The sequence below is a fragment of the Sparus aurata genome, chromosome 17, assembly GCF_900880675.1.
Source record: "Sparus aurata chromosome 17, fSpaAur1.1, whole genome shotgun sequence".
NCBI classification, from domain to species: domain Eukaryota; kingdom Metazoa; phylum Chordata; class Actinopteri; order Spariformes; family Sparidae; genus Sparus; species Sparus aurata.
Window position 1 is genome coordinate 30,144,193 of NC_044203.1, and position 15,761 is coordinate 30,159,953.

Sequence of the window (15,761 nt, forward strand, 5' to 3'; positions counted from 1 at the left end):
ACCCCAAAAATTTTGACAATAACAAGTCAAATTACAAAAATTGACCATGTCAGTAGCGGGTGTTTCCACCATTTGCCGCAATGACAGCTTGACAGCGTCGTCTCATGCTCCTCTCTAGCCTCATGATGTTGTTCTGAGGCAATGCGTTCCACTCCTCCACAAGTGCTACACGCACTTCTGCCAGGTCACGTGGGGGTGGGGTACGATCATCCAGTCTCTGCTTCAGCTGGTCCCAGACGTGCTCTATGGGGTTCAGGTCAGGGGACATTGCTGGCCATACCATATGAGGCACTCTGACTTCCTGAAGTCGAGTTGTGACATTTCTAGCACGATGTGGTGGAGCATTATCATCCATTAACAGAAAGTTGGGGGTGTGCTGGCGGAATTGGGGGATGATGATGGTTCTATGATGTCTCTGGGGTAAGAACGTGCAGTGACTGAGCCATCTACAATAACCAAATCTGTTTTGCGCTGACTGGTGATGCCTGCCCAGACTGTTGCACCTCCTCCACCAAAGGGAACCCTGGGGACCATGTTGACCTCGGCGTATCGCTCACCTCGCCTTCTCCAGCAACGCTGACGACCATCATTTCTGTGCAAGGTGACCCGACACTCATCAGTGAACAGGACAGTAGACCACTGCTGCATTGTCCAGGTCACATGGTCTTGTGCCCACTGCAAACGTTCACGTGGTGTCTTGGTGTCAGTGGAGTAACCTGCAACAGTCGTCTGGCATTCAAGCCAAAGCGGTGGAGTCGGTTTCGAATGGTTTGTCTGGAAACCCTAGTACCCCTCACATCTCGCAACTGGGCCTGCAGCTGTGTGGCAGTTGCATAACGATGTCTGAGTGCATAGGTCCTTGGGTACTGGTCATCGTTGCGGTCTGTCACTCTTGGGGCTCCACTCCTGGGTCTGTCACGAACTCTGCCAGTAGTTCTGTGTCTTGATTCAAGTCTGCTGATGACACTTTGAGACACACCAAGTTCACGAGCAACATCTGACTGCCTGCCACCAACCCGAAGGCGCGCTATGACCAGGTGGCGCTGCTCATCCGTTAAGTGACGTTGTGTGTTCATGGCTGTTTGAATGATGAACTTGGAATGACTTACTGGCAATACCAGCTTTTTATACCCACAGAATGTTGAAATTGATGCCACATTGAAAAGGGTTGTCTTTTAGTGTTTTGGTATTGGCCCCAATATGTAAGGTACACTGTACACAGTGAGACCATTACATGGAAAACACAAAATGAGGTGTGTCTATCACCCCAATACAATTGCCTCCCTATCCCAAAACTCTCTGAAGTGAAACAAACACCGTATGTATGAAATCCACTGAGTCTCTCACAATATCCCTAACTTATTGTGAGTAATGTAGGTAAAAAGGGCAGGGGCTTAAGCACCCCTTGGGCCCTATGTGTGCACGTGCCTGGTAACAGCTGTCCACCGGGACCCTTTCTTCTCATACGGGACACAGTAATTAAATAATTCTTTGAGGGCTGCCGCGGTCTTCTCGTAGTGAACAACAAGTGTCCCACTCTGATACGTGCATCTGTTTGAGAGGCTCAGATAAATATGTTGGTCCGCTGTCTTTCGTCACAACAGCCTTTGAACAAACTGTGCAGCAGACCGTGGTTTGTTCGAGGTCCGATGCCACAAAACCAAGCCACAAACGAGACAGTGCCGTTTTAGGAACGAGCTCTTGGCTGTTGTTGTGTTTGTTTCTCTGTGGAAAGTCAATGCGGGGGCTAACGGTGCGCCACTATACTAAAATATTTCTGGGAAGAACCCTGATTAATTAAATGGCAACTACTAATCAGCAGAGTTTCCAAATATTCTCTGCTTTGATCTCCTCAATAATGAGGATGTGCTGCTTTTGTCTTTCAGGTCACATGAAATTAAATATTTAGAGTTTTTTTAAAGTCAGTGCCACTTTTCACAGTTTTCTGACAGAGTTTTGTATCAACTGATCAATCAATAATCAGCAGATCAATCTTCAATAAAAATAATAATCACATGGAGCCCTTCTTTAATCACTTGTCCTATCTGACTGATCTGACTTAAGTAACTGTGTCTTTAGTTCAGGTTACAGTAGTTAAAATTAAAAATGATAGACTACACTACAACCAGCTGCTTTGTACCTTTATTCATCTGTGCACATTTAAATGTTTTTGTTGTTTTTTTACCATTGGTAGTAAGTGAGCCTGACAATGTGTGGAGTGTTCCTGTTTTAATTCATAACTTTTATCTCGCTTTCTTTGTGCTCTGATTGTTAAAGCAAGACAACATCTTGTTTTCTATTCTTATGTACAATATGAGATGACAGAGGTATACAAAAAGTTAAAGAGCAGTATATTATTCTAAAGTCAAAAGTTTTCTTAAATTCTTTGCAGCTGCTTGGTCCTCTGCAGCAGAGACTGATGTAAATACAATGGCAGAAGGTAGGTGCACAGGTATTATATATATTCAGTCATCTCACTAAATGTCTGTTACTCACTGAGTTCAGGTTGTCAACAACAAGCCAAATTTAAACAGAGAATCTGACTGTAAAACGTATTTCCAAGTGCAGTCAGTCAAGTTTTTATCTCTGTTGGAGCAATTGGGTAATTTGTTTGTTATTGATAATGTTTGATTAGTATAGTTTTATTTTGATTATTTTCTATTACTAGTAATTCGAGGTAAATATTATTATTTTGTTTAGCTTATTTAGTTTTTGTTTCTTTGTAAATTGGGTGGCACTGGGCACCAGAGATTATATGAATGCAGGTGGAGGACCAGAATGCCCATGGGTGGGCTCATGTTTTTTACCAGCGCAAGAGAGGCACGCAGGAAACAAAATTTGTTTTATTGTTTTGCTTGCTTGTTTTTGGGAAAATAAATCATGAAGAAGAAAATGAAAGCTTTGACTGGACATAATGACTTGCCTGCATACGATTCATCCCCATGGTGCCAAAGTGGTCCTTTTTGTTTTTGATAAGTTTTAGTTAAATTGATTTTGGACAAACGGCCACTACAATCTCTAGTAGATTATCTACAGTAGAACAGAAGACTAGAGGAGAATACAACTTCATTTTAGATCAGAGAAGGCTTTTGTTTGTTGCATGTATGAAAACAGAGTTCATAGTAGTTTTTAAAGACAGATCCATCGTAAAACTGTTTAAATTTTCCCTAATTTTGTTTCAGCTGCAGGACTCTCAACTGGAGGAGCTGGTGTAGATACCAATCCAGACGGTAGGTGTTCAGGTAGTATGACGTCTCTTCGGTTAATGCTTTGTACTCTGTCAGTCAGTTACTGATCAGACTGTCTAGAAATCCAAAATCTGACAATAAACTTGAGCTTGAACTTGAGTTTGTTAAAAAAAGGGCTCAGGTTCATGAAAGTAACAGTGGCTGCTGATAAATGCTGCATAGTGTTATTGAATTTGAACGATGAGTTTGACTTTTTAGACTTTTTTTCATCATGTATTTTTGTAAGTTTGGGAAGTCCTGCTCTACATCACTGTTGTATGAGTAATGTTTAACAACACTCAGGAAAATTGATTTAATGACTGCAACACAGACACAATGAGACTAAATCATGTTTACAAAATGTTTTTCAAAATTTTCGGTTCTCACTTTGATATAGAAAGTAGAAGTTAGATAGCCTCTTGTAATGAAACCAGTATACTAAGCGGCTTCCTGTTCTCTTCAAATTCAATCGTCATTTTAGAATGATATTTGCCTTTTTTCCTCAGATGAACACTTTGTGGATAAACATCAGTCTGAGCTGATCAAGAGAGTGAGCAAAGTTGAACCCATTTTGGATGAGCTCCTCCACCAAAATGTGATCCAACAAGAGAGTTATGATAAGATCAAGACTCTGCCCACTGCTGAGGAGAAGATGAGGGAGCTCATCAGCGGGCCACTGAAATCCAGTGGAGTTCAAGGAAAAGATATCTTCTATGAAATCCTGATTGAAAATCAGCCACAACTGATACAAGACCTCAAGACAATGGATGCTGAAGTGAGTAAATCTTAGTTATATAGATCAGTATAATGGCAGTGTGGATAGATTAGATTGCGTCTCTCATGTAATCAATGTTTTAGAGGCTCAAATGTTGAATACAACTGAAGATCAAATTTCAAGTGAATATGACCTAAATTTTATAAAACTGCGCAGTATATTGTTTCAGCATCGACATCACAATGTGTGCAATAGTCACATAGCAGGACATGAGATGTCAGCAAATGAACTCAAACACTTCCTGCTACAGCTTTTTTGTGTCTTGATACTAAAGGCAGGAACACACCGGCCCAACAGTTGGACGTCTGAAGCGTTTGGAGAGGCTCGGACGAGGTCGGGAGCAAATATGTTTGGTGTGTTCAGCTGCGTCGGAATCTTTCGGAGCCGCGCGGACGTTGTAGGATCCGACTGAGCATGCGAAGTCTGAGGAGGAGGGCCGTCGGACGTCTGAGCCGTTGGATTCTCTGATTGGTTGTGTGCCAGCTGAATAGCCGTTCTGATTGGCGTTGTGCTAGCGAATCAGCGCGGTGTGTGGGAGGGACGGAATACTGTGTGCGCTTTGTTTTTCTATGCACTCCGTTCCGTCATTCCCCGTTGTCATGTTTTGCAGTACTGGCACAGACTAGTTGTTCTGTCCGTTCAGGACGAATTAATTCTTGTTCGTCTGGTAAAGCCTCGCTGCATGTTTAGTATGCAGCTGTTTTTATCGGAAATAGTTAAGTTTCGTTTTGATCGAAAGTAAAGAGAGTTGCGTGCATGAGGTTCTCGTTTACAACTCACAACACAAGCGCCACCCGCTTATTGCATCTCGCGCAAGCGCAGAACGTACACGCTACTGTGGCGTAGGCAGCACGTCGAAGCGGTGTGTTCAATGCAACTTTTCTGCCGAACAGGTCAGACAAGAGGCAACGGAGTGGTCGGAGAGTGGTCGGATAAGGCAGTTGGACGTCTGGGCGGTGTGTGGGGGCCTTAAAGGAAATCTCACATAGATCTAAGTTTCCACAAACTAACCTACAAGAGAAGTCTGCATGATAGAGCATCATTTATTCTGATTGAAGGGTTCTTGGATACGCAGAGTTTGTTGCTTGGGATTGACATGTGGGCTTTAAGTCGGCAATGTTTTTTGGTCAGTGGAGGAGAGATAAGGCAGGTTTCCTCTGCATCAGATTGTGTTGTAAGTTGTGTCATTGTAGCCAGCTCATGGTGAAACTTGAGCCTTGCTTCCTCTGTCTGTGTCAGGAGGAGGAATCATCTGGTGGATGTATATTTTTCACACTTGGTGTTCCTTAAGGAGTTGCTGGTGTGAGTGAAGCTGTTTTTGAAGGAATCAGTGGTTAAAACCGTAGCAGAGTTTTGAGTTTTCTGTCTTTTTGTGGCTGACCTGGATTGAAACTGAACTTTATTGGGGCTGTTGGGCACAGTATTTACCAACATTTACCACCATTTTAAGGGACTGAACTCTGTGATGAGTCTTTTACTCTGCCACACTCAGGGCCACACCTGTACTGAAGAGAACTGTTGTCTTTTTGTTGTTGCAATCCTGGTGTTTGACTACTAATTTCATGTGCTTAATTGTTTTGTGTGGTTTAACAGAACTATTACATTTTAATTCTATAATATTTAATCATTTCGTAACTCCTGTACTTTTTCATTTCTCAAAATATATTGATGAAAGGAAAAACACTGTGCAGCCCTGATATTAAATATAAGTCAAACTTAAGATATATGTATATGTGTATATATGTTTATTCCATCACCATTGTTTGGTTTGGTTGTGAAATAAGTTCAAAATATACTCTGCTGTGCAGCAGGCAGAACATTTTCAAACTAACATGAATGTTTGTAATAATGCTCAAAATCATCTGCTGAGTGTTGAGTATTATTTTAAGGTAAACTAAATTTTAAATATGGATTTGGTGTTGGTCTCTTTGCAGCTTGAGACAGTGTGAAAGCAGACTCATGAACTGGGTTTGACTTAATGGAAAAGGACTAAATTTAGTAAAGTTTAAAGTCTTACATTGAAAGTGAGGACTACTCTGTTTTTTACACTTTCAGTATTTATCAGAGGAAAGTAAAATTACTTGTGGTGCTCTGGAAGGATCAATCCTTGGATCTGTTTAACTGACAATGTGACATAATATAAAAACAATATTACTACATATTGTCTTGAACTCCCTTCATTTGGTGTTTTGATAATACTGGAGAGTGCTGTCTGACACTTGAGTCCAAAATCTCCATACATTTTACACTGTGTTGAAAGCTGCTCACTGCAATCATTCCTTTCATTTTAATCTATGTAGTGACCCACTGTGTGAAGGAATTAAAAATTCTGCCTTCACAGAACAAATATCAGTGTAATCTTGATGATAACATAAGTAAAGCCAATGTCAGTAAGTTTCCAGTCATGGCAGTAGAACACACAAACACATCCTGTACTGCATCTACTGATATAATGTTATGTTATTTTTCTTTTTCCAGGCAGAAACAATGTCCACTAAGAAGAGGCTTTGTGAAACACTGAATAATTTGAGTTCTGAGGAGCTTGAAAAATTCAAGTCACTCATTGAACAGGAGAAAGGTTTCCCAGTCTTCTCAATTCGCAAACTGAAAATAACAAACACACGAGACATCGTGGAGCTGATGGTAAAGACGTACAGCCAGGAGTGTTTGGAGTTGACCAAACATGTTTTAAAGTTGATGAACAGGACTGATCTGGTGCAGAGGTTGTTAGACACCAGCCCAGGTACCAAAGGTAAATGATGAAAGACAGAAATATGTGAAAAACAACAAACTGTCGCACACTCACATGCAGCTCATATATTTTATATTAAATACTGATATAGGAACAATTGGAAAATGGGGTAATATTTGAAAGAAAAGCCTGTATGTTATATGTTCATAATGCTGGTGTTGAATCAATTACTAATACATGTTATTTAATTTCTTCTCACTTCAGAGAAACATCGGCCTTCACTGATGCAGAGAGTGAGTATGTCACATCACTCTGACTTCACACAGTGCAGCTTTTTTATCCAGTGGATGAAGATCGACAGTCATTTTCATCTTGAACATTACAGTTGATGATGAAACAAAATTCTTCATCTCAAACAGTTTTCTCACAGAACTGAAGCTGATCATGCTGCATAATGTGCACATGAAGTCTGAAGCCTGAATGCTATAAAAAAAAATGATGTGAAGAATATGTGTTATATCTACATCTAATGGAATATATTGTATTTTTGTTTTTCTAGCTTCACAAAAAAACCTTTTTTATATTAGAAGAAAACAAAATGCATTTGATGTAATAAAAGCCACTCTGTTGTTAAATCAGGAGGCTCGTACAGTTTTTGAAACACAGACTGTAAAAGTGTTTCAACCAGGCAGTAAAATAAAGTCATCAGTCTTCTCATGAAAATAAAATACAGTTTGTAAAAAGAACAAAAAAAAGGTATAAGATCAACTGGAACATTTATCCACTGTTCATTACTTTTTTTATATGGCTGCTGCTCTCTTACCACATCCACATTTCTAAAACACAGACATTGATGAGATTAGAGAAGAAAAAAATGTAATAATCCTTGCTGAGAAACTGTACTTTTATCTCATGAACACTTTCTCTTAATTTACTAGGTGGAAACGATGGATTCTGTCATAGAGCTGCTTTTGGAAGCACTGAAAGATTTGACTAAAGCAGAGCTTGAGATGTTCAAGAGCACCCTGCATCCAGTTCAACAACAGGGACCCTCATCCATCCAATTGATGCAGCAGAAAGCAAAATACATCCCACTGACCCTGCTAAATATAGCAGACATGCAGGGCACAGTGTGTTTAATGGTGCAGTACTATGGCCAACAGTCTGTGGAGATGACCAAAGAGAGTTTAAAGAGGATGAAAAGGACTGATCTGGTGCAGAGGTTGTCAGACAGCAGCTCAAGACCCAAAAGTAAGACAATAAAGACAAGAAATGTTTATAATATATGTCCTCTTCTCTTTACATTTAGAATACAATAATCTATATCGCGAAGAAAATAAAGAACATATATTTTATTTTTCGGACTCGAAGTGCAGCGAGGACAAAGCCTCTGCACATGGGCCACCTGCGCTACCAACAAGCTAATGGGCACCACAATGTCCAATTATTATGAGAATTATATCCGGAGAGGGAGAAAAATATCTGTGAAAAGTTAAATGTAACTTTTGATGAGCTTTGAGTTTAATTTTATGTTGAGTGCGTTGTATTGAAATCTGTTCTACAAAGCAGTCATGCCTGATGTATAATTAATAACAAAATCTCTTTTTAATTCAATTACTTTTTTTCTTTTTTCTCAGAAGAACTCTCTGTGGATGAACAGTGGTCGTCACTGATCAAGAAAGTGAGTAATATCATGTCTGACCATGCAAAGAACAGTTTTTATTTATTTATTTATTATTAAATCAAACATGAATTACATTTGATGTTTGTCACAGATCTGAAGCTGAGATGATACTGAGATCAGTAATGTTAACATCATGAAGTTTTGAAGTTCCTCAAAGAATTAAACAAAATGCAAAACATGAAATTTAAAAATATCTTCATTAAGTTTCGACCTGTTTCTACAGTCACTTCAACATCTAATGTTGAGATCAGGTGGCTCATTTTAGTTTTTGACCGCACAGTGAAAGAGTTACAGCCTGGAAATGCAAAAAGAACCAGTTACAGATCTCAGGTTAAAGATATCAAAAGGTAGCAGGACATAGGAAACATCCTCTGAGATAAACAAACAGATAATTACCAAATATATCAGCAGCTTAGGTGATCTTGTAGAAAAACACACCTTAAAAGAAATAACATTTTCTCTTTGAACATGTACATTTTCCAGGCTGCGACGATGGGGGCTGTTAAAGAGCTGCTTTTGGAAACACTCAATGATCTGAGTTATGAGGAGCAAAAGAACTTCAAGTGGTTTCTGCAGTTCACATTCTTCCAGAGCCTTCCACAGATTCACTGGAGCAGACTGCTGGAGGAATACATGGCAGAGTCCCTGGCAGATGTGATGGTGGAGAAGTGCGGTCAAAAGTCTGTGGAGGTGACCAGGGAGGTTTTGATCAAAATGAACCAGGCTGATCTGGTGCAGAGGCTGTCAGAAACCAGCTCAGGACTCGAAGGTAAGATAGGAGGACAACTGTCGCATTAATTAATAATAACAGACAAAGACACACTGTTAGAAAATCTTTTTATCTCTGGTGCAAAATATCAGATGAAGTTTATAATATAAATCAATGTATCAGCTCCGTATAGACCTGCCATGACAGCAACAATACCAGAGAGTTGAATCATCTCCTGTCAAACACAGTCGCAACAAAAACTGAATCATAGAAACTTTACAGTAAGTTCTACGGTATCTTCATAATAAAGGAATGACTTTTCCACTTTGTAATATATATACTGAATTTTTGAAGTGGCAAATAACTAATCAGTTTACTGGTACAACAACATTTTTTTTTAATATATCATAATAAACATGAAATTAGGCAGAGATTACTTCAGAGTTGAATGTTTTGGATCTTTACTTTAAAGTCAAGATCTGAAAGAATCTAAATCTTTGGGCCTTTTTTGTAATTGTTGTGTTTTCAAAGGGCTCAATATCTTTTTATTGAGCACACTTTTCTTTATTTGGCCACAATATTGTCAATATCCTGATAGGAATATGGCTAATGTTGTCAACATAATTATACTCCACTGTGGACAGAGAGAGTCTGTGTAAGTTAATTAATTATGGTGTTTTCTCATTGATTCCCTCTGTGATCTCTGTAATCATGACTTCCTCCTGCCTTCAGTTCACACACCTGAAACTGAAACATTATAGGCTTTTTATTCTCAGGTCTCAGTATTATCCTCAGGAAAAGTACACATACAGGTTACACACAGAGTATTTATTAATGTAATAACAGTTGTCATTAACTGTGTTGCAGCTGCTGCAGGATCATCAGCTGAAGTGTTTGGTGTGAATACCACAGAGAAAGGTAGGTGACCTATATAAATGTATGAAATGAGTCCTATGATTATTTTAATTTAAATGTCAGTGTATGAACATTTAACACAGTTTGATTATAAATAATAAAATGTTTATCAGGAGAAACTTGATATTGATTTTTTATGATGTTACCATTGAGTAGAGGGCGGCTGTGGCTCAGTGGGTAGAGCGGGTCGTCTAGTGATGAGTAGGTCACCAGTTCGAATCCCGGCTCCCCCTAGTTGCATGTCGAAGTGTCCTTGAGCAAGATACTGAACCCCAAATTGCTCCTGATGAGCAGTTGGCGCCTTGCATGGCAGCCTCCGTCATCAGTGTGTGAATGGGTGTGTGAATGGGTGAATGTGGCATGTGTTGTACAGCGCTTTGAGCTGTCGTTAGACTGGAAAAGCGATATAAAAATGCAGACCATTTAGAGTTTCTGGACATTTTACAATAAATCCTTGATATGTTGTTAAATTAATCATTCATGAGTCTTTTTTATGTTTCCTCTCTCCTCAGAGAAACACTCCGTGGAAGAAGATTGGCCTGCACTGATCCAGAAAGTGAGTGATGTCACATCTATCTGACTTAAACTAAGGTAATTAATCTGTCAGCTGATCAACATTTTGATATTGAAAAAAAAATAAATTGAGTAATTTTTTTAAAGAGATGCCAATCACTCTCTGGTTTCAACATTTGTGAGGATCTTCTCCTTTTTCTCTGCTTTGTATCATTGTAAACTGAATATCTTTGGGTTCTGGGCTGTTGGACAAACAAAGCAAGACATTTGAAGACGTCACCTTCGACTTAATGAAATTGTACATTTAACAACATTTATGACATTATTTTATGATAATTATTATAGAAACAGTTATTTGCACTGTTACTTTAAGCAATACAGTGGTTATTTGATAGAAGTAAATTCAAAATAATCCTCATCTTGAATATTATTCATGATGAGCAAAAACAAATGATTTATTTCCTCCGAAAGTTTTAGCGTTAATTTTTCCTATGTTCACATGAGGAAGGTCTCAAACATGTAAAATAAAAAGTAGTAAACTGTAAAAGAGTATTAAAGTAAATCAATTTGATATTACAAGGAAGAAAGAATTGTATATACATAAAAAAAACAGGCATATATGATCAACTGGACAATTTATCCACTGTTCATTACTTTTTTTATATGGCTTATGCTCTCTTACCACATCCACATTTCTAAAACACAGACATTGATGTGATTAGAAAAGAAAAAACTGTAATCATCCTTGCTGAGAAACTGTACTTTTATCTTATGAACATTTTCTTTGAATTTATCAGGTGGAAACGATGGAGTCTGTCATAGAGCTGCTTTTGGAAGCACTGAAAGATTTGAGTGAAGCAGAGCTCGAGATGTTCAAGAGCACCCTGCGCCCAGTCTACAAAGAGGGACACTCATCCTTCAAATTGATGCAGCAGAAAGCAAAGTACATCCCATTTGACCTGCTGGATAAAGCAGACATGCAGGGCACAGTGTGTTTAATGGTGCAGTACTGTGGCCAACAGTCTGTGGAGATGACCAAAGAGAGTTTAAAGATGATTAAAAGGACTTCTTCCTCCTCAGAAGAACTCTCTGTGGAAGGATTCCAGTCTGCACTGATCAAAAAAGTGAGTAATATCATGTTTGACCATGCAGAGTACAGTTTTTATTCAGTAAGATTTGGGTTTAAAATTAACTCAACATTGATGATGATTATTAAATCAAACATGAATTACATTTGATGTTTGTCGCAGAACTGAAGCTGAAATGATACAGAGCTCAGTAATGTTAATATCATGAAGTTTGAATTTCCTCACAGAATTAAACAAAATGCAAATCATGAAATTTAAAAAGTTTAAGTTAAAATTTCGACATGTTTTTACCATTACTTCAACATCTAATGTTGAGATCAGGTGGCTCATTTTAGTTTTTGACAGCACAGTGAACGAGTTAAAGCCTGAAAATGCAAAAAAGAACCAGTAGCAGATCTCATGTTAAAGATGTTAAAAGGTAGCAGGACATAGGAAACATCCTCTGAGATAATTACCAAATATACCATTAGCTTAGGTGATCTTGTAGGAAAACACATATTAAAAGAAATAATGTTTTCTCTATGTACATTTTCCAGGCTGCGACGATGGGGGCTGTTAAAGAGCTGCTTTTGGAAACACTCAATGATCTGAGTTATGAGGAGCAAAAGAACTTTGCATTGTTTCTGCAGTTCACATTATTCCAGAGGAGCCTTCCACAGATTTACTGGCGCAAACTGCAGATGAAAGACATGGCAGAGTCACTGGTGAATCTGATGGTGAAGGAATACGGTCAAAAGTCTTTGGAGGTGACCAGGGAGGTTTTAATGGACATGAACCGGACTGATCTAGTGCAGAGGCTGTCAGAGACCAGCTCAGGACCCAAAGGTAAGATAGGAGGACAACTGTCACATTGGTCCATTAAGTAATCATGTCTACCTCCTGCCTTCAGTTCACACACCTGAAACTGAAACATTCATTTTTGAGAATTTTCTCAGGACTCAGTATTATACTCGGGACAAGTACACATAAAGGTTACAGACAGATTTATTAATGTAATAACAGTTTTATTTAACTGTGTTGCAGCTGCAGAATCATCAGGTAAAGTGTTTGGTGTGAATACCACAGAGAAAAGTAGGTGACCAGTATAAATGTATTGTTAAGGCCTACTGACAGTTGGACCCCGAAGCAGAGACAGGCAGGCGTGGTAGGTGTGAAAATGTTTATTTTTAACAAAAAGCTCCACAACTAAAAAAGTAGGGAGTAGGGTGAAGACCAGAGGTTTTAAGGAGGTAGTTATGAGTGAATGGCTGCAGGTGTGTTGTCAGCCCCATCGACATCTTTTTATTGAACACACTCTTGTTTGTTGTGCCACATCTTCTTGATTTTGGTCCATTGAGTTCATTATTATCAGTCTTGTATTGTTAATGGCATGATAGGAATATGGCTAATGTTGTCGACATAATTACACTCCACTGTGGAGAGAGATAGTCCGTATAAGTTAATTAATTTCAGTGTTTCCTCATTGATTCACTCTGTGATCTCTGTAATCATGACTTCCTCCTGCCTTCAGTTCACACACCTGAAACTGAAACATTACAGGCTTTTTATTCTCAGGTCTCAGTATTATACTCAGGACAAGTACACATAAAGGTTACACACAGAGTATTTATTAATGTAATAACATTAACTGTGTTGCAGCTGCTGCAAGATCATTAGGTGAAGTGTTTGGTGTGAATACTACAGAGAAAGGTAGGTGACCTATATAAATGTATGAAATGAGTCCTGTAATTATTTTAATTCGTATGTCAGTATATGAACATTTAACACACTTTGATAGAAAACAAGACAGTGTCAATCAGGAGAAACGTGTTATTGATTTTGTATGATTTTTCCTATTTAGTAGATTTTCTGAACATTTTACGATAAATCCTTAATATTAGAATTCTTAAAAAAAAAATATATATATATATATATTTTGTTGAATTAATCATTCTTGACTCTTCTTTTTGTTTCCTCTCTCCTCAGAGAAACACTCTGTGGAGGAAGATTGGCCTGAACTGATCCAGAGAGTGAGTGATGTCACATCTGTCTGACTTTAAACTGAAGCTAAGATAATTAATCTGTTAGCTGATTAGCTGAACATTTTATTAAATAATCAACTGAGTAATTTCTTTAAATAGAAGAAATGCCAAACACTTTCTGGTTCCAGCATTTGTGAGGATCTTCTTCTCTCTATTTTGTATCATTGTAAACTTAATATCTCTTATATATCTCAAGGAAATTTGAACCTTGAAATTGTGATATGTACTTTTAACAACATTTATTTATGTAATTATTTTATCATAATTTGTATGATAATGGTTAATTGCAGCGCAACACAATACACACAATACAGTACACATTTAATAGAAGAAGCATAAAATTCATCTTGAATATTATAAATGATGACTAAAAACAAATTATTTATTTTCATCTGAAGGTTTGTCAGAACTGAAGCTCCATTCAGTTTGTTCTTATGTTCACATTAGGAAACTCTCAAACAGTTAAAATGTCTTATAAATTACTGTAAAAGAAGACTGAGGTCAATATATTTGATTTTACAAGGAAGAAAGAGCTGTAAACACGTGATAAAAACAGGTTTATGTGATCAATTGAAATAAATGTTATCACCTCGTGCTGATGTACACTTACCATATTCACATTTCTTAAACACATATATTGATGAGATGTGAACAGAAACATGTGTAATCATCCTTGCATGGAAATCACACTTTAATCTCATGAACATTTTTTTCTCTGAATTCAACAGTTGGAATCGATGGAGTCTGTTATAGAGCTGCTTTTGGAAACACTGAAAGATTTGAGTGTCGCAGAGCTTGAGTACTTTAAAGATGCCATGTTGAGTCAACCTGAGGTCCACAGACCCTTTTTATGCATCCCATTGAAGCGGCTACAGACAACACATGTGCAGGACACAGTGTTTTTAATGGTGCAGATCTGCGGCCAAAACTGTGTGAAGATGACAGAGGATATTTTAAAGATGATGAAGAGGACTGATCTGGTGCAGAGGTTGTCAGACAGAAGCTCAGGATCCAAAAGTAAAATAATAAAGATAAAAACATGTTAAAATCATATAACTGGTATATAACGTCTCTTGAGTTATTAAGCTTTGTGTTCTATTTACATTATAAATAATAAGATTCATAATGTAGAGAAGACACATCAGCTGTGTACAGAATATATTAGGACTAAGAGAGTGGGTAGAAATGACAATTTATATGTCACTGTTGAGGAGATTTAACTGTAATTTTGTGCATTGTTTTTTTTTTCATGAGGCAATATTGCCTGATCATTTTAATTTAAAGCTGTTAGACCAGTCATCAGTTATGAGTGACTTTCTACCTCTTCTCTCCTCAGAGAAACACTCTGCAGATGAACACCGCTCTGCACTGATCCACAAAGTGAGTAATGTCACATCTGACTTCATACAACACAGCTCTTCTTCAATAGATGTGAAAAATGGTTGTCATATTTAACATTTGCATTTGTCCCCAGTGGATTAAATAAATATCTCATGAATTTATTGGTTATTTCAGGTAGCAACAGTAGCAGCTATGCAACAGCTGCTTTTGGAAACCCTGAATGATTTGAGTTACAAGGAGCTTGGGAAATTCAAGAATATTCTGCAGTTGATTGTCTCTAAGAAAAACCTCCGAAAAATCTCATTGATGGAGAGTTACAGAGCGGACAGAGCAGAAATAGTGAATCAGATAGTTCACACCTACAGCAAACAGTCTTTCGAGTTAACCAGGGAGGTTTTAATGGCCATGGAGAGGACTGATCTGGTTCAGAGGTTGTCAAAGCCCAGCTCAGGACTCAAAGGTAAGACTAAGAAGACAAAAAGTGTCTCATAACCTAAGTTCACACTAGATGGTTTTAGCCCTGATTCTCTAGTCACTGACGTTTTTTGGAGATCCCCAACAAAAAGCCTTATCTGTAGGGTTTTGGTGGTACTAATCCATTTTGTAAAGACGTGGTTTTGAGTTCAGTGTTCAGTAAGATTTTATTAATTTTTGATGAAATGGTTCACTGTTTTCAGTTTTGTGTTCAGAGGTTTGAGAAACCAAGTCATCAAGAAACGTTTTGGGTTCCTAACTATTGGGAAGAACAGTATTCTATCGATTAATTTCGTGATTATTGATGAGTTGTTTGGTCCAT

General features: G+C 38.1%; 1 protein-coding gene across 1 annotated transcript in view; it reads left to right on the forward strand.

The window, feature by feature from the left end:
* The window catches only part of LOC115568093 (uncharacterized), a 53,821-nt gene that overhangs the window by 31,810 nt on the left and 6,250 nt on the right, over positions 1 to 15,761 (forward strand). Inside the window, exons 14-27 of the mRNA XM_030395171.1 lie at positions 6,959 to 6,987; positions 7,633 to 7,945; positions 8,332 to 8,375; positions 8,862 to 9,147; positions 9,955 to 10,005; positions 10,515 to 10,558; positions 11,313 to 11,639; positions 12,140 to 12,428; positions 12,627 to 12,641; positions 13,242 to 13,292; positions 13,569 to 13,612; positions 14,353 to 14,641; positions 14,961 to 15,004; positions 15,140 to 15,425. Of these exons, the coding sequence (XP_030251031.1) occupies positions 6,959 to 6,987; positions 7,633 to 7,945; positions 8,332 to 8,375; positions 8,862 to 9,147; positions 9,955 to 10,005; positions 10,515 to 10,558; positions 11,313 to 11,639; positions 12,140 to 12,428; positions 12,627 to 12,641; positions 13,242 to 13,292; positions 13,569 to 13,612; positions 14,353 to 14,641; positions 14,961 to 15,004; positions 15,140 to 15,425 (2,112 nt within the window). The remainder of the gene's footprint in view (positions 1 to 6,958; positions 6,988 to 7,632; positions 7,946 to 8,331; positions 8,376 to 8,861; positions 9,148 to 9,954; positions 10,006 to 10,514; positions 10,559 to 11,312; positions 11,640 to 12,139; positions 12,429 to 12,626; positions 12,642 to 13,241; positions 13,293 to 13,568; positions 13,613 to 14,352; positions 14,642 to 14,960; positions 15,005 to 15,139; positions 15,426 to 15,761) is intronic.